The following is a 27913-nucleotide window of genomic DNA, read 5'->3' as shown; positions in this document are numbered from 1 at the left end:
ACACAAACTCATCAAAAGTTTTCAAATTATTAATTGAAATTACAGTGAAAGGGCCCAAAACTTGCATAATTTTGATGACACAAGTGTTAGCGAGACAGACATGTCTCACCCTGCAGAAAATTGTCATCCTCACACCGTTGACATTTGATGTTTCGCCATGACAGAGGAAGTTGCAATAATTTTATTGTACATGCTCCAGTCTGCACCAAACTTTACATGTTTGATAAGAGTCCCGGCTTGAACAGGTGTACATGACAATATTCCATCAGTGATGCAAACTGGCTGAATAGTGCCCCCTATGAAATTGCAGCAAAGCAGCCCCAGCAGCAGGCAAAATGGTGGACAAAGGAAGTGATGTTTATCTCCTTCTCGCACTGTCTGAAAACAGCCCAGGTAGCTTTTATTTAGGAATATAAACAGCAAAAGATATGAACAAGCACAAAACAAATTCAATCACTGTTTAGTCTGCAAGTCAACATTGGGGAGCATGCAGGCACAGATTAGTTAGAGTACAAATGGATGTTTTTTTTTTTCAACTTAAAGTCTGCACCAAGACAAAGCCTGCAAACAGATATCAGCACATTTAGATTGATAGTTAAAATAATGCACACAGTGTTGCTCTTTGTCTCCATCGGGTGGTTAAAAAATGTCATTGTTCAGCTTTCATTTTGAGAAGAGAACAATGGCCCTTCACTTCCTGTCAAATTGAACAGGTTACGCTCAGAACTCAGGTTAAGTTTAGGCTAGAGTAAAATGTATTTCTTTGAAAATGTCTCATTTAATTTTTCCACTGAAAGCCATTTCTCAGTCTAATGATCTTCCACTGTGTAGCTCTGTCATGTAAAAATAAGAGGTTGTAGCATAAAAAGTCACCATAGTTGAACAGGGACACAATATCCTTTGACAGACAGACAGAGAAAGAGAAGGCAGCACAGTCCTGCCCATATAGTTTGATTGACATGTGATCTCTGAGAGGTGAAGTGCAGAAACACCAATGTCAAAAACGTGTAAATAAATTTGTGCATCAGAACTTTGTTTTTTCAGTGAGCTAACTGTATATAAAGTAGTTCAAACTAGCTTCACCTGCAGCAGCTGCAACAGTAACATGCTGCTCTAACACTTATGCTTCAGTATTAATAATGCAATTTATTTCACTTATTTAATGTATCAGTCACAGGGGCCGATTTTCTGTAAAACAAGCACTTTCACTTTTAACACTTTAAGTAGATTTAGCTGATAATACTTCTATACTTTTACTTAATTTTGAATGCAAGACTTTCACTTGTAATGGAGTATTTTTACATTGTTGTATTGGTACTTTTACTAAAGTGAAGGATCTGAATATTTCTTCCAAAACTGGAGTTCAGGTAACTGCTGCTTAAGCAGAGCACATGAGTACACTGTTCACCTACAGACCTGAGAAGAAACTTGATACTGAATTTGATACTGAAAATTCCTGTTAAGCCTTTTGTATAATCATAAACTTTTAAAAATATAAGACATATATTCAGCTGTTTATCACCAGTTTATCATGTCTGTATTTGACCACCAGATGTCCTCGTTGGCTCAGTTTCTTTTTGTGACAATACTTATCTACTCCCACGTTTAAGAGTCTGTATCACCCGAAAATCACCTTGTTTAATTTCCTGTTTGTTCAATTCAGTGTTTAGTCTTTCCATCCAAGTTTTCAGACATGTGATTATAAAATGACAAGTTGCCAATGATCAAAGTGCATTTTGACATCTGAAAAAAAAAAGTGGTGAGTATGTATTCAACACCAACCAGTTTATGTAATGTTGCAAGTTGTAAAATAACTATAATAAGAAGTGTAATCAGTATCACATATGAAACAGATCCATTTATACATTTAACCACTTCAGTTAACAACAGGATTGTTATTCGCTCTCATAGTTTTATAAACTGTTGCTTCATTTTAGTTTTGTCTATAAATCTGCTCCTAAAGTCATTTTATTTGTTGCAGTTGTTGTGTCATGTTATCTCCAGAGGCTTTGATAGAATTTCTGAAATAAACACTGACCACTTTTTTAATCTGTACTTTGAAAGACAGAACAAATAGATTTGTATTAATTTTGCAAACATGCATCAAAATGCAGAAAAACTCTCCTGTGATGTTTTCATCTACAGATTAATTTCACTCTGTTAAACCAGTATGTCAGCTCTGTGGAGGAGAATAAATATGACAATAATGATTAAAACCAGCTTTCCAAACAAATGTTAAACATAATCTAGAAGAAAATAAACTGTATCAGCTCTGTGGAGGAAAATGATAAATTCTCGCCCCACTGATTGTAACAATAATGATTACAACTTCATCACAATATATGTTTCTTAACATTTAAAAATGTTGTGAACAAATTAAACAAATACATATTATCAGCTTTGATTAAATAAGAACTAGTCTCCATTAAGGCTGTACAGGCCACACAACACTTTACATTTTAATGAAAAATGTTCATCTTTTATCTTATTTTATATTATCTTTCACTTTAGGTCACAGAGCTCTTTTATAGTGAAATACATTCTCTGCAATAAAGAAAGTGATGCTTTTTTACATTCCCAGTTTGACAGCCAACATTGATTAATAGACAATAAAAAGAGTTTCCATTTGAAGGAATTTAAACTTAATCGGCAAATGATTCAAGGAAGAGAACATCACAATCAAAAAAACAACAACAAAAGCAACCTGTAAATTACTATTTAAAATTTTATTTACCAATTTAAGTGCTCACGTATACTTTTTGTACATATTATCAGGTATTATCTGGTCTAAACACAGTTATAAATTGATCTTCACACTGTATATTTTTAAATAAATGTCCTCAAAACATTTTTTGATGTTATTAGAATATTGCACTACTTCTTCTTTTGATGCTTAACTCTTTTTAGCTACTTGAACAATGACTGATGGTGACCTTTGGCTGCTTTCTTGTTTTGAGAGGACAGTCTGCAAGTACAAGATATATATAAATGATGCAACTGTTTTTCACAGATAAATGTTCACTCATTACTTGAAGAAACATACATTTGGATTATTTCAAATATATATATCTCACTCATGAAGCACAAGGGTGACTGAGTTTAGGATCTGCTTTATATCGATGGCCGAAGAGCAAAATCTCCTATCTGAAAAATGCACTTTTTGGAGAAAACTAAAAACAACTTGTTTTCTTGCAGAATGCTATTTGTTAAGGATACCCAATACATAATACACTGTTTTTGGACTATATTATTGTATTATGTGTTAACAATACCGACTAGATATTAATGCCTCACAAAGTGCAGATAGGAGCTTTTGCACTTGGTGCAAGTTGGAAGAGGTTCTACAAAACGATGCTCTAAATTAAGTTAATAATTAAAATTACATTAAAAATAAAATTAAGTTTGTTTTCAGGTAAAAAGATGCAGTAAATGTAATAGTTACTACATTGTAGTATACTACAGTCAGAATTCCTTAAATTCAGTGTATTTGCTTCCTTGTCCACTTGAAATGAATGTTCTCTACACACCCAGGGACTCTGCATTGTGTTTTTGTTTTGTTGTGTGACTTTTCTGTCACAACAAAGGGTGGGATTATCTTGCAGACAGACTGAATATGAGCAGCCTTCCTTGTTCTCATCATCCAAAGTGAAATCCGTCAATCAGAAAATTCTGCAGATAGGAGATTTTGCGCTTTGGCCATCGATAAGGTAGTTTACTCATGAACACTTATTGCAACACCTTTATTTTCTAAAATTAATAGCATCATAAAAACAAAAACAGGATTTTTAAGCCTCTTTCCTCAACATAATTTTGCTGCCTCAACAAATACAGATACAAATACAAATACTGGGCTCTCTGCACATCCCTACAGTGCACTGTACACTATCAGTACAAAGATACCTAATGCCACCTCTGTGCTGCTGTTAAGCTCTTTTTTAGCAGACAAATTGTTTAACCGCAAAAAAATGTCTTAGACTTTAGCAGTGGTCCAGCTCTCTAAATACACTGGTACACATAATATTAGTAAAAGAAAGCTGTATCTGTGTTAATTCAAAGTGGAGTTTATCACATTTCAGAGGAAGCGAGGTACTTATATAATGTGGATGATTAAGAGATGATTAGAAGGATAGGAGAGGCAAAAAAAATCCTGCTACACAAATTTCTATATTTTGTCTGACTTCTGTTCAGCTCTTTCTTTTTCCAGTTTTACTTCTCCAGGCCTCTAAAATTATTCAAATTAAACAATCTGAGAAAGTAAAATCACTGTTTTTGATCAACAGTTAACAAGTCAAAAACAGATGCAACATGTGGTCACAAGTAGATAAATCTTCTTTTTAGGGGGTCACATGTTAAAAATGTTGGACACAACTGATGTACAGAACAGATAGCTGTGGTTATTAAATTAATTCTTGTTTGTGAGAAATAGCCATATACAATATAACCATATAAACCAGAGTATTATTTCTGCTGTAATAGGTCAACACACCCCAGAAGATACAGTGAGTAAAATCTAAAGCACTAAACACTGAATAGGAAATGCTCTTGTCTCTTTGTTTGATTATAGTTTAAGCAGCTCCAAAAAGGAAAAAGAAACAAAACATGAAACAGTTCAACTTTTGTGCTTGTTGTACTATAGAAACACTTGTTAGTATGTTTAGATCCTTGAAATGTAGACAGACAGATTCACTAATTTTCATTTTAATGATTTATGTACTGTATAAATCTTTTTTTAAAGTAGCTAAATTGTCTCTTTGACTCTTTTCTTTGAGCTGCTCACATCTGGACTCATTATGACTCAGCTGCAATATTTTCCTCTTTTTTAAAGTTTAGTTTATTTGTGTAAAATCCCTAAATATCCCCAGTAGCAGTTAAAGCATGAAATTAACAAAAACCAAATACATGTATAATATATATTGATTTATAAATAGGGATTTAACTCAAAGAAAAGGAAAACCAAGATGAAGCAGGAACAAAAATCTGCTGTTAGACAAAATACATCAGAGATATCCTGTAATAAAGAGAAATTACAACCAAATTAACAGTTCAGATGATAAAGATGCATAGAAAGTTACTGCAAAAAAAAAAAAAAAAAAAAAAAAAAATCAGTGCAAGACTTCTTATTGTTTGCACTGCTGATAAATGCAACAAATAAAATGTTTTGCAACAAACCAAATGCTAGAAGTATTATTATTCATCATGACCAGGGATGATCTTTTTTTTTACAATAAGTCCAAAATAGTTTGTGTCCTCACTTTTGTTAAAAATTTTTCTTTTATTGGGTTTTGCAGGATTATACAACATTTACATCAAGAACAAATAAATAAATGTATTTTTATAGAGAAGGGGGTTCAGTCTTCTCTTAAATGACAAATTAATGTTTTGTCTAAGATATCATGTGTGAGTTAAACCTTCTAAACTAATCTGTGCGTGTGAATTTATAAAATGCAGAGACATCATAGTTGATTTACAAGCTTTTATTACAGCACCCCCATGTGGCCAATCGATGTAGTTTTTAAGACATTTGAAGTTGCTGGAGACAGAAAAGACACACACACACACTGCATTCACAAACACAAACTGAGCTCAAATAATTGAGACAAAAATCTGCATTACAACATTTTATTAACTTTATTGAGTGTAGTTACATAAAAGTACATTTTGTTAATACATTTTGGTTCTGACTCACCAACATCTTTTTGAACCAGGCTCAATCAGTTTCTCACTTTAAGACAACTGCATGGAAGCCACCTTGATACGATCAGAAGGTCCACGAGAGAATGAATCATTTAATCGATTGAATGAATATTTTATTGAATGAATAGCTTTTTTTTAGTGAAGTCTGAATCTGGTTGGAACATTTCCTTGTCTGATACAGTCATTACATGTGAGCTAGAAATGAACTGCAGCCACTACAAATCCTCTTAGGCACTGATAAACACACCAGCAGTCTTACTTTGAGCACTTGGGGCAGGCTGCACCTACCAGCAGGTGAACAGGACCGTAATATGCTGCTATGTTACATTACACTCTAACATAATGATGTTTTATGGTGTGACAATGTTGTGGTTCAGATCTGGTTAGGTTGAGGCACAACAACAGCTCGGTTAGGGTTTGGAAAAGATCATGGTTTGGGTTTAAATGATCCCTTGAAACGTGGTTAAATGTTTCTTAATCACTTTGGCCGCTAGATGACGACTGTAAGTCAAAGGTGACCACCTTACCAATGGATGATAATAGCCTGCTGAGCCCATTAGGAGGTAGAGTAGGGTCATATTACCTCATATCTATGGGTCCCTTTAATGGACTGATAATTTGAGAATAAAGAATGATTTTGAAATGTCATTTAGTCTGATGTCTTGTGTCAAATGCATTTGTGGAATTCTGGGTAATGTAGTTGGGTGAATGAATTCAGCATCTACATGTGTGTTGAGAAAGTTTTGAAACTAAATCCAGTCAGTTGTGATTTACAGTGTGACATCATTAGATTATTAATAGTGAAGCATCAGTGTTAGAGCAGCGTGTTACTGTTGTAGCTGCTGGAGGTGGAGCTAGTTTCAACTACTTTATGTACAGTTAGCTAGTTTAGTCCAGTGGTTCCCAACCTAGGGGTCGGGCCCCTCCAAGGGGTCAGCAGATAAATCTGAGGGGTGGTGAGATGATTAAATCAAATCTTTTTTCAGTTTTTGGACTTTTTCTCTAATCTTTGATTTTTTGGTGAAATATTGGATGATTTGAACATTTATTGAAATGAAAGCATGTGAGAAGTTTAGAGGGAAAAATCACTATTTGGTGGAGCTGTTAACAACTCATAGACATGTGAAATGTGACCCCGACTACACACTGCTTTTTGTAAGATGTCAAAAGCCAAAAGGTTGGAAACCACTGGTTTCATCTTTAACAATGTGTTGTATTTTAAAAATTCACTGTTTCCATAATGTGGTCGCTAAATGTGGACTAGCGGCACGTATATTTCTGTGTCACAGACAATGGGAGTGCATTGCAAACTCCATTTCCAAGGATGCTTTGCGATTTTCACACCTCAGCAGGGAACAGCCAACATACAGTCTCTCATTGGTGGAGACACTCCTGCACAGCGGAGCGTCCTGATGACACAGCCATGACATTACCGTCCCTTTAAAAACTGAACGTGCCCTGAAGCACACGCCTTTCCCCATGTCACTGAGCTAGGGATAATGTCTGCTCCTCTGTGAGCCAGCGTGACTAAAGGGGGTACCCCACGCACTTGTTTTCCCCTCATCAAAGACTCCCCTCACTGGACGAGACGAGACTTCGCCCGTGTTCACCCGAACACGGGCGAACAGAGACTCCAAGAGACTGGATCCAAGAGACTGCTGCTGCAACCAGCGTCCTCAAATTCCCTCAAGAAGGAAGAAACACTCCGCTCTTCTTCACAGAGTCGACAAAGTTGGACATTAAGACGGACTACACACACACCCTGCTCACTTTCTGAAGCGACCGAATAAGAGGCATAAGTCTGGGCAGAGGCAGTGTTAGTTGTGTGTTCCTATCAGCATCAGTTGCTGTTGTTCAGCTTTAAGCTTTATTGCTATTGTTTGTTGTGTTGTTGACAGACCGCCGAGTCCATTTTTCTCTGCTTTACTCTTAGGAGTATTTTAAGTTTGCTGCCTGTTTAGTTGTGTTCACCACGCTAGACTGTTCTGTGTTTGTCCCGCTCGGGACTACTGCTGTGTTTGTGCCATCGTGAGTGAGAAAGTAAATTGCTTTGTTGATCAGAAACTAGACAACGTGCGTCACAGACTGCCATTCGTACGTGTGCTCTCTGTGGACAAAGGAACCGCTTCTCTCCCTCTCACGATTGCTTTCTCTCCTTCTTCCCTCTCTTTTGACTAACACATACACATGCGCGCGCACACACACATACACGCACCGACATCTTTTTGCACATCTGATGGTCAGATAACGTCGCTTTGTCTTTCCTTATCCGCCATCAGACACATGTGTTTTCCACAGAAGTGGGTGAGTGCAAGACGCCGACCACCAGGCGGCGCCATCTTGCTTCTGTCTAACCAAGACACCGCCATAATTCTGCCATCTGGTTCTCGCGCGACGTGACTTCCTCCCATAGTCACGTCCGTGTCACAGACCAACGATGTCATCACGTCAGGCCCCGTCACCATCTTGCCACACACACACACACACACACACACACACACACACACACACACACACACACATACACGCATCCCCCTGCATGTGTCCAACTCTGTACATAGCTGTTGTGTTTTGTTTGGTTGAATTAGATTTTAGGATAGTTGTTTATTGAATGACGCATTTGTTAACTTTGTTAATTTTGCTAAGTTTAATAAATACTGTTATATCTTTAAAGAAGTTCTTCTGTCATTATTGTGTGTAATATTGTGAAAAGTGGCTGATTGAAGGAGTCAGAGCTCAAATTCACCCTTCTTTGTTTACCCTTGAATGTTGATATCTCTCAGATATTAACATTCTAGGTGAACTCCCATTTATGAGACTACCTGGTTTGGTTATTGGTCCTGGTTTCCGGGTGGTGCCCCGTATTTGTTAATTCATATTAATAATTCTATTAATTGTCATAATTAGTTAATTATCTTTGATAATTGATAATTATTGCAAATAATCAACTGTGTTCCTCACAGATCCAACAATTGGTGACCGAATTATTGATCAAGGTTAACAACATCTTGATTTCATAATTCATAATCATCTGTGATAATTGTGAATTATTGCTAATAACCAAACGCACTACTGCCCATCCCAACAATATTTAATGAATAATATAAAGTCACTGGGAAGAGGAACCAGGAACAAAGACCCTAAATGCAGGAACACCGAAGATACGTAGACACAGGAACTAAGGTCAGAAACACGGGACATAAACACAGTGCAACTCAACAAAGACCAAACTGCACTATAAATACACAGGGTGTGATTGTAAACTAGACACAGATGAGGGAAACGAGACGCAGGTGAAACACATGAGGTAATCAAACACAAGAAGTAAAAGTGATAAGACACAAGGAGAGAATATTTCAAAATAAAACAGGAACTAAAGTAAACAGACAGGTGACACAACACACGGGCAGACTGGGAGCAGATAAACTGGAGAAGACACTTGGAGAAGGGCTGGGCGAACCAGGGTGATGCAAGGCAGGTGAGAGGAGGTGCACATAAACACAGGAGGAACACACAAGGAAAACAGAGAAAAAAACAAAACCAGGCAACATAAATGCAACACTGAAAACACAAGAGAACAAAATACACAGAGTCCCAAAACAACAGAAAAAGTCCAGGCAGGACGTGACACATATAAATACATTATCACAGCAAAAAGCAACAATGTTGCTGTAAATAAGAGGAGAGAGGAATGCTGGCAGAAAATTGCTGATCATGTAAATTCCTAAGTTAATATGTTTATTTTACCACTCTTTGCCTCCCACATTCAGAGCTATTAAACTCAACACTTGATGCAGCAGATTTAAACATTATACTCAAGAGGTACATTTAGATCTGACTTTGTCCAATAATGAAGGATAAATGGAAATCACTATAGTTTTTGGCCAAATCAAAGTGAAATTAATTTTATACATTGAATATTATTTGTGATGAATACCAATTTAGTTTTTAGTTTTTTATTCATTTTGTCTTTTACTATTATCATTGCACTGGACTTCTGACCTTTGACCTCAGACCCCCAAATGTAAGCTTATTCAACTGTTGACCTCAGCAGAGTCTAAAAATTCAATATTTACTTAAATAAACATTCACCACATACTAACCAAACTGCTAATAACCTAGAAATAAAAAAATAAAGGAAATTTTATTTTGTAGTTCCTGCAGTCACATGATGCTTCACAGTTAAAAGTTAAACTAATTATCAAATATGTCGATCTATCTTGAACTTGCTCTTAGTGTAGTCAACTTTCATGTCTGTCCTTGACTATGGAGATATTGTCATGCTGCCTCATCAACACTTCAGCAGTTAAATGCTGTGTATCATAGTGCATTATGCATTGTCAAAAATGATAAATTTCATACTCATTGTTCTCTGTATCACAAGGTTGGTTGAACTTCCTTACGGACAAGAAGGAAAAACATCCCATGTTATTCATCTATAAAACTCTACTGTTGAAGCTTCCAAACAATCTAAATCTCTTCTCTCATTTAAATCGAGTAACTACAGAACACAATCCAGTAACTACTTTATCGTGTACTCATTCTCATTTTTATCAACGCAGGTCACATGTATGAGGTGGTGAGGTTGCCGTAATTCACAGAAATGCCCTCAAAGTGCTCCATTATCTAGAAAGGCCCCTTTTCATCTTTAGAATTTCTGGCTTTAGATGGCACCTCACTGGTCTCCTGTCTACTAGTATACAGACCTCCTGAGCCCAATACTGATTTTATCACTGAATTCTCTGATCTCCTCTCCCACATTGCTCTGAAATATGACAATATGTTCATTCTCTGAGATTTCAACATTCACATTTGCTGTCCCTCTGCAGCCATGACCCATGATTTCATTAGGGACCGAGCCCAAAAGGCAGAGGACTACTGTAAAACTTTGGCACGCACATCAGGTCTGGTGAAAAATTTGATAAAATGTAAAAATTAACCCCTAAGGTGCCAAAATGTGCTCACTAGCGCCACCAATGTAACTAAAATGGCTGCCACGGCCCATAGGAATGTCATAGAGAGATGTAATCAAAACTCAAAGACCTACAGATCACACTGACATCCTTCACCTAAATCCAACAGGAAGTCCGCAATCTCACTTTCAAAATAAGTATTGCCTCAATTTTGGACTCAAACGCTAGGCCTATCTCCTCTGAAGGCATTAATCAAAGAAGATTCCTGCACAGAGCCAGATATTAAATATAATTTAGAGTAGACAAAGGTCCTCGTGTGTTTAATTAAGAGCTGAAACTTGTGTCTCGTGTCAACTGAATCCTGAAGTTCAGGGTTTTTTGTGATCTTTGTGTAGTAGGATTGTAGTGAAGGAGGACTCCCTTTCAGCCTGACATTTTATAATTTATGACCCAGAATATACAAAAAGTAAAATATATAAACTTTTTTATTATAGTGCAGCTGATACACATTCTTGTACATGGAGGGTGTGATGTCATTGCAGCTGAAACATCAACTTGTCTAGTCAGGTGAGAAAGGCAACTAAATAACAGAGACACAGTACTATTTTGCAGCCCAACTGCTTTTAATAAATTACTGAAGTGTATTTCCCTGAGCCCTGCAGGAAGAGGAAACCCTTGAAAAGTTCACACAAACACTTTATACTTTCAGCCTCCACCCAACATGACCGTCAACACAAACACCTTGTGTGCAGTCACACTTCTCTGTCTGCAGACACCTGTTTCCTGTAATATAATCAATAACAATTCCATATATAGCATGGAAGCTTGCATTCAGTTCCCCCTTTTCCCACGATCATTTCTTTAGAATCAGGGTCACCATCTGTCATGCACCTTTCTGTTTCTTCTTTCCATTTCACTCATTTCATCTACATGAACAAGGCGCGTGATGTTACTTATAACAGAACAATGTGGTTACAGCATATTAAAGGTCATAGATGAGGTCAAAAGTGCATCTTGTTCTTTTAAATGCAAAATTGATCAGTTGAATACACTACACTGGATTAATGATCATCAAAGCATTAATACAATAATATAGTAATTTCTCCAACAGTACACTTCTAACATCATTTTTTCCTCCACAGTGGAGAGCTGGAATAAATATTGTGTGGATAAAAAAGTGATTAGTTACTTTATACATATGGTACATGGTTATGTACAGTACATACAGCCTGCTCAAATATACAGTCATGAATGAAATGTATACATTTTATTGCACATTTAAAAACACAATGAAAGCTAAATAAATCAGTTTAAGTACAATAAAATAAAATAGACCAAAATAACAGCAGATCACTCATAAAGTCATAGTGCAACTAAAGCGCAGTAATACGATTCCCCAAATTCAGTTAGGAAAAGAAGGGCAGTAGAGAAATTAATCAATCAAAGAGAAAAAGTTTATTTGTGTACTAAATTTTATACACAAAGTGCTTTACATAATGCATCAAAACATGTTTAAAAATGCAATTTTAAAAGAATAGAAGCCTTAAATGAAATGCAGAACATCATAGTTTTTAACTGGATTTAACCTTTACATACTGATCATATTCTGACCCTTCACAGTGTCTCCTCATAATTAGTCTCTAAACTAAACTTCTGCCTCGTTGTTTCTACAGGGTGTGGTTGCTCGATGTGGACAAGATGTACAAAGACATCTGCGTCACAGATGAAGACAGTGGTGTTTTTCTGCTTAAAGCATAATCAGTCTCTGTACCAAACTTCTGAACCACAAATCTATATTTCATACATAAATACTTCATCAGTCATTAATAAAGGGGTGATTAATACGTAATGAAGCTTTATTTGTTTATAGAGAAAAAACATTACAATCACACTGTATTATGGTGTTACATAAAACAGGAGAACAAATCAACCACCATGATTTTCAATGAATGTGAAGAATGCAACAAGATTTTTGAATAAATACGAGTCAAATTTAACTCAGAACACCTTCCATGTACAAAAATGTGTATCAGCTGCATTATAATAAAAAACTTGTAATATTTCTGTTTTTGTATAGTCCAGGTCACATGAAGTGTCAGGTTGAAGTAACAGTGTTGAAGTTGCTTTTATTGCTCTCAAATATACAAATGGGTCAAATTTGACCTGAACAGTATGCAAAGGTTAGAGACCAATATCCTCCTTACAGCTCTGTGCTGCACAGTAACTAAATGCAGCTTCTCCATGTTCAGTTTGCACTTTGAGAATAGTTAGCAGCCCATTTTAATATTTAAAACATTTTACAAACCTTATTTTTGGTCTCTGGTCAAAGTCAGTACTTTTGCCCTGATTACAAGACACTAGACAACAACAACGTCAACAACAACCAAGATCATCACACAACTAATCATAATGTACACCAGGGGCCTCACTAGAGATTTACGGTTAGGGGGGCTAAGCCTTTACGTGGGGGGGGGGATTTTTTTTTTAAATGGCCCCAAAATGTCTGTTTGTCATGAATTTTTAGAGTAGCAATAGGTGTCAAATCAACACAATAGATCTGTCTCTTCATAGATCTAATGTGACTTAAATGCTTTCTATCCACTTACAACAGGCACAGATCAAACAAAGGTACTGAAATCAAGGAATTCTATCTCTTTTCTCTCAGATAAGTTGCAGATCCTAAGTATGTTACTCATACACAGACTGATGTTTGATGTGTGAACCTCTGAAACTAAAAATGTCATAAAGTCATTTAGGCTAGTTTATACCTAGTATGAGTAATAGGCCTTTGTTATAAGCTTAAACAACTCCCACTTGCTTTCCTCTTGATCACTAACCTCCTTCCAGCGTTGTAGTTCTCGAGTCCAGGACTCAGACTCAACTCGGATTTGCGCACTGATGACTCGGACTTGAGCATTGACTGCATTCGGATTCGAACTTGTTAATTGATAAAGAAGTAATATATATCCGATTTTTTGCCGGTCAAATTTTCCGCACATAGCCACACGATGGTTCACGTCACGCACAGAGCAGCAGCTGCACCACAGACATTGTTGCCACACACAACATGCACGTCGCGCACACAGCACAAAGACACTACAGCCACACACACACACACACACACACACACACACACATCGTCGTTGGTATGGAAGTCCTTTAGCATAAATGAAGAAGACACAAAGCTCACAATTTGTAATACCTTAAAGTCCAAAAAAAAAATCTTATTTAATTCTTATGAAGAAATTCAGAATTGCCAAAAATCCAATAAAATTGCAACCAGTGCATCATTAATATTAATTTGGAATCACAGCTGTGTCATTTTTGTTTAATGTGGACTTTTTTTATTCGTATGTCAGCTCTTTGACCTGCCAGAGTGAAGCACTGGAGCCCATCTTAGGACTCGACTTAGACTAAACCTTAATGACTCGGACTTGGACTCGAACACTGGGGACTCGAGACTTAGTGACTCGACTACAACACTGCCTCCATCAGACCTGCTCCTTCAGCCCTGTCAGTCTCCTCCATCTTCCTCCTCTCCCTCTCCTCACCTGTTTTCAGTAACAAGTTATTTTATTAAACTCAGATTTACAAGAACTCAAGGCTTAATGAGTGATCAACCACTTTAAATTTGTATTTGTCTGAACTGGCAAAATCTTCTCACCTGACTGGCCTTCGGCGGAGCTGCCACTTTTTTTGAAGAAATGTCGAACTTCCATCTACAGGTTGAGGAATTGAGGAATATGAAATTGTGTTATGATCAACACAATGTGACCTTTTCACTGACATTAAATAAAAACAAAATACATGAATAACATAGTTCTGTTATTTGCATTTTATTTCCAGGAACAGTTTTAGTGTAATATAAATATGGTTACAGACATATCAAAGAAGATTCCTGCACAGAGCCAGATATTAAATATAATTTAGAGTAGACAAAGGTCCTCGTGTGTTTAATTAAGAGCTGAAACTTGTGTCTCGTGTCAACTGAATCCTGAAGTTCAGGGTTTTTTGTGATCTTTGTGTAGTAGGATTGTAGTGAAGGAGGACTCCCTTTCAGCCTGACATTTTATAATTTATGACCCAGAATATACAAAAAGTAAAATATATAAACTTTTTTATTATAGTGCAGCTGATACACATTCTTGTACATGGAGGGTGTGATGTCATTGCAGCTGAAACATCAGCTTGTCTAGTCAGGTGAGAAAGGTAACTAAATACCAGAGACACAGTACTATTTTGCAGCCCAACTGCTTTTAATAAATTACTGAAGTGTATTTCCCTGAGCCCTGCAGGAAGAGGAACCCCTTGAACAGTTCACACAAACATTTTATACTTTCAGCCTCCACCCAACATGACCGTCAACACAAACACCTTGTGTGCAGTCACACTTCTCTGTCTGCAGACACCTGTTTCCTGTAAGATAATCAATATTATAAAAATGTTTACATGTTGTTGCACATTTTGTATTTTAGTCTAAAATAAATATGTATAATTTGTAGGTAGAAATAAGACAATATACAAGACAGTTCAGTATACATACAATATAGGATAACGTTTGTATATATAGAACTTTTCAAACACAGAGACGACTCAGAGTGCTTCACACAAGTTGAAGAAATGCATTCAAACATTTAAAAACACAATAAAAGTAAAATAAGATACAAAAATAATAGCAGATCACTTATTATAAAGTCATAGTGCAACTACAGTGCAGTAATAAGATTCCTCAAATTCAATTAGGAAAAAAAGGGCAGTAGAGAAATTAATAATTCAAATAATAATAATGCCTTGAAACATTTTTTAAAAATACAAATTTAAAAGAATAGAAACCTTAAAAGAAATGCAGAACATCATAGTTTTAAACTGTATTTAACCTTCACATACTGATCATATTCTGAACCTTCACAGCGTCTCCTCATAATGAGTCTCTATAACTTCTGCTTCACTGTTTCCACATGATGTGGTTGATCGATGTGGACGAGATGCAGGAAGTCATCTGCGTCACAGACTTAAATGCTTTCTATCCACTTACAACAGGCATAGATCAGTGCAGAAGTCCTAAAGCCCCCCTAAAATAGGCCTAGCGACGCCCCGATGTAAACAACCACATAGTGAAAAATGAAAAAGATACTGTCTTTACATTCATGCTTTTTTCTGTAAATGTAACTAAAACCAAAAGAGATAATTAAAAAATTTCTCTAAGATTTGTCTTATTCACTCTTCACTCTTATCCTTCTACCATCATTCCCTAAATATCTTGAGTAGTTTTTCTATGATTATATTTATATTACATTAAAATTGTTCCTGGAAATGAAATGCAAATAACAGAACTATGTAAGATCACTGTTAGCAATAGACATTTTTGATCATCTTAAATTAGTTTCACTTTTAACTGTGAAGCATCATGTGACTGCAGGAACCAGAAAATAAAGATTCATTTATTATTTACTTCCAGGTCATTAGTAGCTTGCTGATTGATTATATGAGTAAATATTGATTTTTTAGACTCTGCTGAGTACAGCTGAATAAGCTTCCATTTGGGGGTCTGAGGTCAAAAGTCAGAGGTCAGTGCAGTACAGTAATAAGCTCTGCTATGGGTCAAACTGCATATTTTCAGTGGAAGTTGTGCATTAATGTTTCTGATAAAGACAATGAGCTCTTAAATGAATGACATCCTTTGATATTCACACATTTTGGTCTCCAGATTTGTTTTGTTTCTTTTCTTTTCACCACTTCTTTACCTTCACATTCTTAGTATTTTCTGTTGTGTAAATGTAAATATTCTACATACGATTGTCCTCATCTCTCATTTTTCATCTCGTCTCATTTTGTCTTTTTGTCTATTCTCTGATTCCTCTTTTATTACAACACAGTGTTTATATTTAGTATTTATGACATTACACATTTTTTGAATGAACATTTTTTTATTATGATCCCACTGATTGTTTATATTTGTCTTTTTACTATCATTTTGTTATTATATGACAGTTTGCAGAAAGATTTATGTACCTAAAATCATCATCATCACAACGGTCATGATGAAGGTGGAGTTTTATCTTGTTCTTTTTGTTACCTGTGACCTGCTGTGACATAAACCAGACTGACAGCGATGGAAAAGCATTAACATGTATGTTCGTTTTGTTTGTTGGGTTTTTGCAGCTTCACCACTGACAGGAAGAGTCCAGCAGCATAATGTGCATGTTGTTCAGAAAAAAAAGAACAACGCAGCAGAAGCAGCGCGAGGCTTTGAGGTCAAGTTAGCATCTGACAAACATCGAAAGGGGACAGAGACAAACAATAAAACATCAGAATATTTCCAACACAAGTGATGAAAACAAAAACTGAGTGAAAAGAGTTTCCTCTAAGAAAGCATAGAAGACTTAAAATAAAAAGATAAATGTTACAACAGCCTCCTCTATTCTCTTACAGAAGGTCACCTCCTCTTCAAAACTGTTTGGTTAAATCTTTCAGAAGCCTGACAAATCAAATTTACTTCTTCAAAGGCAACTTTAGACATTGTGTGCAATGTAATAATACTTACAACTGCAAGAGATTTAACATCCATTACAGGTAAAACGTTTTCTATTGGCCAGTTTATAAACTGCATCTTCACAAATATAGTCTACATGTTGACCTGCTATTGTGGAAAGAACTACACAGCCATCAAAACAGGAAATCTTAACTATGTAATGGCCAAACATGGCCGACCATCCTCCCTTCATTTGTTTGGCCTTAAAAAAGTAGACTTCATCAGAGAAGATGATTCCCAAACTATCTTTCCCAAACACAGATGTTTTGGATTAACAGGCTCAATGGTCAAAACAACAGTCAGGAGCCCAAATGAACACTGAAACATGTTTTTCTTGCTGTAATCATACCTCCTGTTCATACTGACCATTAGAAGATCCCTTCATAATGCACTTACAATGTAAATGATGGGGGACAAAATCCACAGTCCTCCTTCTGTACAAAAATGTATTTAAAAGTTTATCTGAAGCTAATATGAAGCTTCAGCATCCAAATGAATCAAATCAACTAGATATCTTTCAACGTTACAGTCTTTTTAGTGCCAAAGTCCCTCTTTTTGTTATTATACTTCCACCACAGCTCAACAGGGAAACACTGTCCAAGGATGATATGATATGAATATGATGCTAAAAAGACTGTAAATGTGTCAGATATCCACTTGATATGACTAACTCAGACTGCTGAAGCCTCATATAAGCTTCACATCAACTTTTAAATGACTGTGTGGACACACTGTGGATTTTGGCCTCCATCACTTACATTGAAAGCACATTTGAAGGATCTTTTAATATCCAGTATGAACAGGAGGAATGATTACAGCGAGGAAAACCTCTTTCAGTGTTCATATGGACACCTGACTGATGTTTTAAGACTTGAAAAACTGAACGTGTCTTTTAATAGGAGTCATACATAGTTTGTTATTAATGATGCAAATGATGAGAGAACAGTTATTGTCAAAAACTGAAAATGTACAGAACTTAAGTTTAAGTTTACAGCTGAGTCTTCAGTAAATTGACTTTATTAATGATGAAACTAATCACAATCAAAAATTAAAAAATTAAATCATCTTCTCAGATGATGATAAGACACTGATCATTATGAGATATGGGGGTGATAATTGGTAAATGTTTTTTTCTTTGGTGACTGTGATGAACTTTACACCTATGAAGGCAGAAATTCAGAATTAGAAACACTCAACATGTAGTTCTGATCACTGAATCACTTTGATGTTACATAAGCAGACTGAATGGAAACAATGAAAACTACATGCGTCAGTGTGTGTGTGTGTGTGTGCCCACTTCCACTCCACTTTCTTTTGTGTTTTTTTCACCTGTTGTTTGTGTGTGTTCATTCTAATATTTTAATGTTGATTTATGATTTATTGTTTACCGTGAGGACACAAAAAATAAGTAAAGTTTTACTGTTGTGTTTAACTTTGACTGACGAGATATACACACTCAAAAATGGAGGTACGAGACAAGAACAGTTTTGCACTCACAGATACACTTTTGAAGAATGTTCCCTCAAAAGTACAATATTGGTCTTTAAGAGGCCAGAAGTGCACCTTCTGACTAATAGAAAGGGTACAAAGTGATTTAAAACAAAAGAAAGAACAAATTTGTAAAATTTCAACCCTAAGGGTACCTGCAGCATTGAAATACATATGTAGCTCAGAGATAATAATTATAATCGTTATTATTATGGTTATAACGATTATGATTATGATTATTATTATTATTATTAGTAGTAGTAGTAGTAGTATAGTTATAGTTAAGGTATTTAGAGCTATTATTATTTATTGTTATTATTATTATTGTCATCATTTCATTTATAAATGTCTTTTTACTTGTGTTGCTCTTATATGTATCTTGATGCCTTTTATGCTCTATGTAAAGCACTTTGAATTGTGTTGTTGTTGAAATGTGCTATACAAAGAAAGTTGCCTTGCCTTAGGAAACTGATACAGCATATTGGACTTGTACATGCCCACAAGCCTCATTTAGGCAATCTTTACTCTTGTTATTTTATACACTGACATGGATACATCTTATGTGTAACTATATTTGCAATGAAATAACTTTTTATTACACCATAAATGCTGTCATTTTTATTTGAAAGATGATCTTCTCATTGATGACAATAAACAGTCAAGAAGCAATTATTGTGTGGACAATTGTAGTACATTTTTGTCTCCTTAAAGTCCAGGATAGCTTGTCACTGAGGTGGTACCCTTTCAGAGTACAGCAGTATACCCTTTCAATGGGTACATTGCTGTACTATAGTTTAAAGGTACTTTTATGTCATGAAGGGTACACAGTTGTCTCTCAAAAAGGTACCCTCCCAACGACAAGCATTTGTACCCTTTTGGGTACATACTGGTAACCCTATTTTTCAGTGTGTAGGGTGTTTCTAGCACCATATAACTTAATCACACACACTGCACCGACTGAAATGTTGTCTTTGAAGTCACAGCAGTGAATTAAAGCTTTTTCAGTCCAGGATCAGAGAGTCTTTGTTGTTTTCTTGATTCAAATGTTTTGGAATCTTTGAATCTTTTATTCCAGTTTCCTTTCCGACCCTTCATCATACATGAGACTCATCTGACCACCTGCTGGCTATAAAAGTATAAAAAAAAAAATCAGAAAAATCAGAGTAGCTGCTGATACAAACCTTCTCTGTGTTCTTCATCACATTTGGTGTCTGTATTTGTTTACATATTGAACATATTAAATTCTCTCAATTTTTTGTATTTGCCCTCCTTTTTTCTGGGTATAAAAGTCCTGCAGGACCAAACGACGACAAGAGAGAACTTTTTCTATCCTGTGTGGGACGTTAGGATCAGCAACAGTCTTTTACTTGTTTTTCTTTGAATACATCTTTATTTTATGGATAAACAGTTGTTGAGTAAAAACAGCAGATGTCACTTTCACCTTAATTTGCTCTCGCTGTGTGGAGGTGGGTGAGTTCTTGTGTTTGGATCATTTTTTTATTAACTGATAGATGATTTGCAAAACTAGAGATAAACTGACATGAATCATTTGAATTAACAGTTGGATTATTGAATTTATCTTCTCGGCTTTTCCTCATGTTTCCTCTAACTTATCAATTTATTCTCCATCTTTCTGTCAGCCTTCTGTTTCCTCAGCAGTTAATATTTTTCTCTCTTTCCTTCATCAGTTCCTCCTGCACTTTGGAACATTTTGGTGGTGTAGTGGCTCCATTCTGATCTTCTTGAGCAGCTGTTTGACCTGAGAATGATCCTTAAAGTCATTAATGAACACATATTACTGGCTGTACTATCAGGAAGGTATGGGGTCCAGGAGAAGCATAAGAAATGCACTGAGCAATATCTTTAATTGTTGTCTCTTCATCTTTCATTGTGTCAAACATCCTCTGGGTGTCAAACTTGTTACTTGGAACAGATATTCTTTTATTTTGTCATATAAGGACAAATTGTTTACTTATTAGTTATATAATGAATTTAATTTTGCACCAGCTGGTGAGTGGGCTGGCATGCATGAGGAGAGACTGATTATTTGTTTTGGTGTTCATGCTGCTTATCTGTTTGTATTGTTATTTTCTACCAAACAAAATTGGCAAGGAATATGAAAGGAGCTGTGGAAAAATTGGAATTAGCAGTTGGATGATCCAGTTGCCGTCCTCGGCTTTCTTTCTGGCCTGATCTTCTTGCTGTTCCTTCAGTTTTTTCATTTTCTTTTTGATTTCTTTTTCACGTTCTTCCATTAATTTAGTCTGCTTCTCAAAGTCAGCCTCCATTTCTCTGAGCTTTTGCTGATACTTTTCCTCTATGTCTTCCCTCAGTTTCTCCTGCTCTTTGCTGTTTTGCTCTTCTCTCTCTTTCAGGATTCGTTGTTTCTTCTCTTCTATCGCTCTCTCTGCCTTTTGGAACATTTCAGTGGTGTAGTAGCTTCCTCCATTCTGCACATTTATATTTCTTATCTTCTTGAGCAGCTCGCTGACCTGAGAACGATCCTCCTTCCCATTTTTGAACACGTGGTACTGGTTGTTACATTTGGCCACAAGTTCCTGCAGATCTTCGCTGTCCTCCAAGAACTCCTCAATAGTTTTCCCTTTGAGTTGGTCACCATGGGTAAAGAGAACCATGCTGTATTTGTTGGCTTCCTCACCAAAGATTTCCTGAATCTTCTCTACTGTGTGTTTTTCTTCCTGTGTGTATCTGCCCAGTTTGATGACCATTAGGAAGATATGAGGTCCAGGTGAAGCATAAGAGATGCACTGGACAATATCTTGAACTATTTTCTCTTCAGTGTTCTTGGTATCAAACAGACCTGGAGTGTCGATAACAGCAACTTTTTGTCCATCCACCTCACCGAAAGCCTTTTCACAGCATTGTGTCAAAGATTTAGGGGAAAACTCTGATTCAAAGCACTGTTGTCCCAGAATGGTGTTTCCTGTGGCGCTCTTCCCAGCTCCACTCTTCCCCACCATCACAATCCTGATCAGCTCATTATTGTTGCAGGCTGTGGGAGGTGTCGACACGATGACTGAAAAATCTAGACAAACTTCTTTGAGCTGTTGTTGATACTTTTCCTCTATTTCCTTCATCAGTTTCTCGTGCTCTTTGCGGTTTTGCTCTTCTCTCTCTTTCAGGATTTGTTGTTTCTTCTCTTCTATCGCTCTCTCTGCCTTTTCGAACATTTCGCTGGTGTAGTAGCTTCCTCCATTCTGCACATTTATATCTCTTATCTTATCGAGCAGCTCGCTGACCTGAGAACGATCCTCCAGCTCATTATTGAACACCTGGTACTGGTCGTTACATTTGGCCACAAGTTCCTGCAGATATTTGCTGTCCTTCAAGAACTCCTCAATAGTTTTCCCTTTGAGTTGGTCACCATGGGTAAAGAGAACCATGCTGTATTTGTTGGCTTCCTCACCAAAGATTTTCTGAATTTTCTGCACCGTCTTCTTTTCATCCTCTGTGTGTTTGCCCAGTTTGATGACGACCAGGAAGATATGAGGTCCAGGTGAAGCATAGGAGATGCACTGGACAATATCTTTAACGGTTTTCTCTTTACTGTTCCTGGTGTCAAACAGACCCGGAGTGTCAATAACAGCAACCTTTTGTCCATCCACCTCACCAGAAGCCTTTTTACAGCATTGTGTCAAAGATTTAGAGGACAGCTCAGATTTAAATATCTTTTGTCCCAGAATGGTGTTTCCTGTGGCGCTCTTCCCAACTCCAGTCTTCCCCACCATCACAATCCTGATCAGCTCATTATTGCTGTAGTCTGTGGGAGGTGTACACCCAACAACTGAAAAAGAGGACAAACAATCAATTCTGTGTGTATTCATAAAATGTGTTCGATTAGTCCACATCAGGGATAGATAACTATTACACAGTTTTAAGGTACATGAGTGTTTCATCTCTTAGTTGCTGAGGATTCTTAATTCTTTTTTTCATCTTTATTTTTATGTATTTAGTTTCTTTGAGTATGGTTACAATATGTTGTAAAAATGCTCCAAAGTTATTGTTTCAGGAGAATTTTAAGAACCATACTGGATTATTTGTATTATGTTGATATTTTTGACTTGGTCTTCAATGTTGCTGAATCATTATGGTTCTAGTACAAAAAGACTCATCAACACCCAACTTATTCTGTATGTACAATGTGTGAGTTTCAGTGTTTATGTTCATGATGTCGGAAAAAACTGTACACACTGATGGTCCTTCCTATAGGTGTAAAACACAGTGGATTCATGTGGACATACTGTATATTATGTGTGATCTGCAAAAGGTTTGGTAGATAAAACTTACTACTGCAGTGATTCAAAATATGGATGAATTGTGGTTCATAACTGCAAACTGGCTTTTTAACATAATGACTGTTAGTTTATTATACTGTAAGATGTTAGGGTAAACGTCCCAATTAAGCCCACGTACCATATAAGCCCACTTGCAACTTCTGAGTCATATAAAAGAAAACACAAAATCATTTTTTGATGTTTGATGTTTCTTCCCATGAAGCTGCCTGTTACATAACTTACACTTTTTATTGTAAGCCAATTAGATTTGTCAGAAGTTGCAAAAAAAACTTTGGTGATTTTGGTACCCTCAGAAGATAACATTTTTTGCATATTTCTACTCCTGTTTAGTTTTAGCATAATAGCAAACAGTCCACATGCTGCATCAGTACAGTAGCTGCATAGTATGGTTCATTGCACTGGCATAAAGCATGATAAGAATGTATAGTTTACATTTTGTATGCAGTTAATATTATTATACTGTTAAATATATAATAAATGTTTTTCTTTCTTTATTTTTTAATTAACATTTTTATCTGGTGGGCTTAAAGGGGACGCTACCAAAAAAATCACACTATCTGGGGTGGATATAAATGAGTACAGCTAATTATTTCTCTACATGATCAATTAATACTCTTCATGCTATGTTAGCACACCATATATCGATTTATTTCATATAGTTGTTTTTTTAATGTCATGGGCGTAGAATGAAATATTCTGTCTTTTAACCATAAATTCACTGATGTTCCCATTAAGCCCACTTGACTGTGTTTCAATGTGGATTTTGACCCTTTTGACTTTTGAACCATTTTCTTCCCTAATTTTAACCTCACCTCATGAATCAGCTCAATAAATCAGATAATTAATACCCATATTTGAATATCAGTGATATTACATAGGTCAATTCATTTTGGACAGGCCTATATTCTATCCTAACATAAGCAATATTTTTCTAATCTTTACTTTTCAGATAAGTTTTAGTTTAAGATGAGATAATGAGCTTCAAGATGTTATGACTGATGTCTCCTCACAATTAACTGTATGTTTTAATGTTACCCTACACTGAACTGAATGATTTTAAAATTATTATTGTTTAATTGTAAATCCTGAAACTGACTCATTTACTATCCTTAGAACGTTAGTATTGAACTGCAAACTGTCTTTCAAAATCTTCATGAAAACATCTGCAGTTTCAACCAGCTGGCTGGACCAGAAATTTTGGCCAATTTCAAATGCCAACAGCACACCGTAGGATAGAGATACAGACAAAATGACAACACATTTTGAAAGATGAACTATAGTTTTGATTTTGTTTGTAAATAGTTTTTTGGCTACATTCCAAAGAAGACATGTTGCAAGTTTAGTTTTTTCTGCGTTGACAACATAGCAAAATGGCTGGTCATGCCTATTTCAAATGCCATTTACAGGCCATAGGAATGAAGTGGAAACAAAATGAAAATATCAATTGAGAGCTAAGAGATTACAGATTTGAATAGAACAAGTTTGTTTTGATAAGGTTTTTTAACATATATATTTATTTATCAACAAATCATGAAGTGGGCTTATTTGGAACACCCATGGGCTTAAAGGGTACGTTAGGTACCCATGAAGCCTATGCCAGACTTTTGACATATTTTGACAAATTAAACAATAAAAACATTAGAAATTGGTATAAATGAATTATTGACACTTCAAATTAGAGATTAGACTTTCATTTGAACAAAAATGTTCTCACTTATATTGGGGCATTATATATGAAGAAATGTCTGAAAAGCAGATTTGGTGGGCTTAATAGGGACATTTACCCTTAATGTGTGTTAAAGATATTTGTAAAAACCTGTGTTCACCTTTATATTAAAATAGCCCTGAAAATAAAACATTGTTTCAGTAGTGACCAATCACATGAGCTCCTCTTAACCCCTTTAAACGCAGCAACAGGTGAAACAAGTGAGAGAGAATAAAGAGTTCAGCTCTGTGAAGCACCTGAAGCCCCAGAGTATAAATTGAGGACACCACAAATATTAACATATGTCAGTCCAAAATATGCTGACAATGTTAGAATAAAAATGAAATGAACTCAGCAACAGCTGAAATCAGTAGCGTACATGGCTTCACATAGCCTCCCAGACGTTGGCAAGCCATTTTAACATTTAATCAAACCACACTCCTATCTGTAATTACATTTAAATAAATTGTATTTCAAGATATCTACAATTTTGATTATAATGGTCAAAAATAAATTTAATATCTTGAAAAGTCCTTAAAAAGTATAAGTGTCCGTTTTAACATTTAATAGCTAGACTGGATGTATTGCAGATATCTGTAATTCAATTCTTCCTAGTCAAAATGAACATTTCAGATATCCACAATTACATTTCTAGGACAAATGAGGTCACCTTTGCCAGTGTGTTTTAGGTTTTCAATTTCAGATATCCACAATTACATTTTTGATACCTGCAAAAGAATTTTTACTAGGAAAAACTCCCATTTCGGATATCTACAATCCAATTCTTAATAATCATAACTGAGGTCAGCCATTTTGTTCATTTTGACTAGGAAGAACTGAATTACAGATATCTGCAATATATATGCAGTCTAGCTATTAGATATTAAAATGGCTTGCCATACTCTCCGGCTCCCACTTTACTATTTCTCTCCATGATTCTTATGGCGGTTTCTATGCACTATCCACAGTTTTCCAAAGCCATCTACAGGTGAGGGAGTGAAGTGTGTATGACAGTCCAAATTATCAGAGTCCATATGTGTTGTTTATGTGTCTGTAAACACAACAACAGCCTCAGCTGTGCCTCTCCTGCCAAATGCGCACCTTTAGTGTCCGGAAATTACCAAACAGGCACGGACGCACAAAAAATAGACTTGCGTCTGAGGAAAACTGCACAAAGACTGTTTGGTCCAACACTGGCAAAAGGGCCCCATTATGCTGAAATAGCCATTTAAATAAAACAAACATTGAAAAAAATACAAGTGCATAATTTTATATTGTGACTTAAAAAATAAGGACAACATAAAGCTTATGAAACCTTGGAACAAGCTAAAAGAATGAAGAAATGAATCTGTCTTATTATTTAATAGTCAGTGTGTCAATTTTCTTTTTACATTTTTTATTAATCATGTAGTCTGCATTTAGACTACAGTGTTTTTATAAATACCACTTTATGTTTAGGAAGTGCTGTATTGATGTTTTTATACACATAATACATCTAGCCTCTGGACATAAAACTGAAAGAAATGATCATTTTTCCACTGATTTCTATATATTCTCTATAGAGCCTAATGTCATTGTTGACTGAACTCTGATATCAGTCAAAACATAACAAGTTTTAGTCCACTATAAATTAATATTAAGAATACAGTTATATATTGACTTACCTTGTCTGTTGTTCATTTTTGCTTTAAAGAGAGAAGAGCAGATCTGCTGCTGAAGTGAAAATAAATATCAGTCTATCTGCCACTCTGCCTCTTTATATAGCTTCATGCAACAAACCACACCCATAAAACACTGTTGACACCAAAGTCATTCTTCCTTTATAGAAGAAGAAGAATATTTAGCTTAATGTCCCACGATAATCACCTTGATATGATGGGGTGGGGAGGGGGGGGAGTTGGGAGGGACTGCCTGCCCCTTTGACCCTTGATGTCCAAGGTGCTGCTTTACACGGCAGTAATGTTAATGTAGTTTGATCAAGGGCTGAGCTAGACTCTCAGCACAGAGGGGACGAAGCACTCTCGAGGGACCCTTCTAATAAAGTCATTTTAAAATTCACAACTGTAAAATAACTGATATATCTTAACTATAATCACAAAATGTTATTGAGCCAAGCAAGCCTATGTCTAAGAAAGCATATAGTGAAGCCACAGCCTTGTTCTGAAGAACGAAAAAGAAAGCAGCTCGCCAGCTGCATTCAAATGTTTCAGCGCACGCGGTGCCCTACATACATTGATTGACGAACGGTTCAGCACCACCGCTGATAGACAGCAACAATCCAGGTGCTCTGTCTCAGTTCCATGTCTTTCTTACACAAGAATAACATAAACATAAAATAGACAGCGGTCTACAGCACTACAGGACCTATTCAAATACAAAGTCGACAGTCTACAACATCACAGGCAGTGACACAGACAGTTGATGAGATGCGGTAAACATGGAGTTAAACAAATGAATCTAATATTCTGACTGATTTCTTCATAACAAAAATTTAAGTTAATAAAGACTAATTATGGATGTTTCACTCACCAGTTGCTGTCCCTGCTCAGACTGCTGTAGTTTACTGTAACGTTAGTCCATCTGTGTAATATCCTCCGTAGAACAAAATAATTATCAATGTTCATTTCCCGCTCAACACACAGCAAAGTGAGGTTGGACAGTTTGGCCTCATCCACACACGAACGCAAATAGTTCATAATGAGCCTCAGAAGGCTGAAACTTTGTCTGGCGAGTATCATTCACCACAGACATAAAAAGACGCGAATATCTCATATTTTGGATAAAGTTTTCAGCGAAGTTAGTCATAAACGTTGAATCGCAATTTCTGCGGTCTTCACTTCCCGCAGAGTCAAGGAGCAGAAATACAGACAAAATGTTTATTAGCCTATAGAACCCTACAGAGTTGATTTTTTTTTTTTTCAGTGAAATCTCCATTTTAGAACAATTAAAAATCCAACATCCAATAAGGTGTTTCAGCCAAAACATGTTCTGAAATACAGCAAATGTGTCCAAGGATTTATAAAAATGTTTCCATTGTGTTGCTTTTAGCTGTATTGATATATAGAATATATAAATGTTTTCTTACTTTTTTAGAGAAAAAATCTAAATTAAAATAAATTATGAAATTGCAGCCATGTGAGGTTTCTTTTAAGATAAGACCTTGTAGCTGTGTGGTTTTGTCTGTCTCTTGCACTACTTTTGAACTCTGCCTCTCCATTATTTTTAGCTATATTTTATAGTCTTTAAAAATTCCCCCCTTTCCATC

General features: G+C 36.0%; 1 protein-coding gene across 3 annotated transcripts in view; it reads right to left on the bottom strand.

Annotated features, from left to right (window-relative positions):
* Positions 1-22614, bottom strand: part of LOC122994324 (GTPase IMAP family member 8-like) — an 83862-nt gene extending 61248 nt beyond the window's left edge. Inside the window, exons 1-2 of one of the 3 annotated variants that reach the window (XM_044368943.1) lie at positions 20328-22614; positions 7836-7849 (exon numbers count right to left, since the gene is read on the bottom strand). In XM_044368943.1, coding sequence (XP_044224878.1) covers positions 20712-22544 — 1833 coding nt within the window. In that variant the 5' untranslated portion in view covers positions 22545-22614 and the 3' untranslated portion in view covers positions 7836-7849; positions 20328-20711. The other 2 variants (XM_044368942.1, XM_044368944.1) reach the window with 2 other exon arrangements.
* Positions 22615-27913: the final 5299 nt, after the last annotated feature.

Source organism: Thunnus albacares, chromosome 12 (assembly GCF_914725855.1).
Source record: "Thunnus albacares chromosome 12, fThuAlb1.1, whole genome shotgun sequence".
Classification (NCBI taxonomy): domain Eukaryota; kingdom Metazoa; phylum Chordata; class Actinopteri; order Scombriformes; family Scombridae; genus Thunnus; species Thunnus albacares.
The sequence above is the reverse complement of the archived record's forward strand: the minus strand, read 5'-3'. Positions and strand labels throughout refer to the sequence as shown.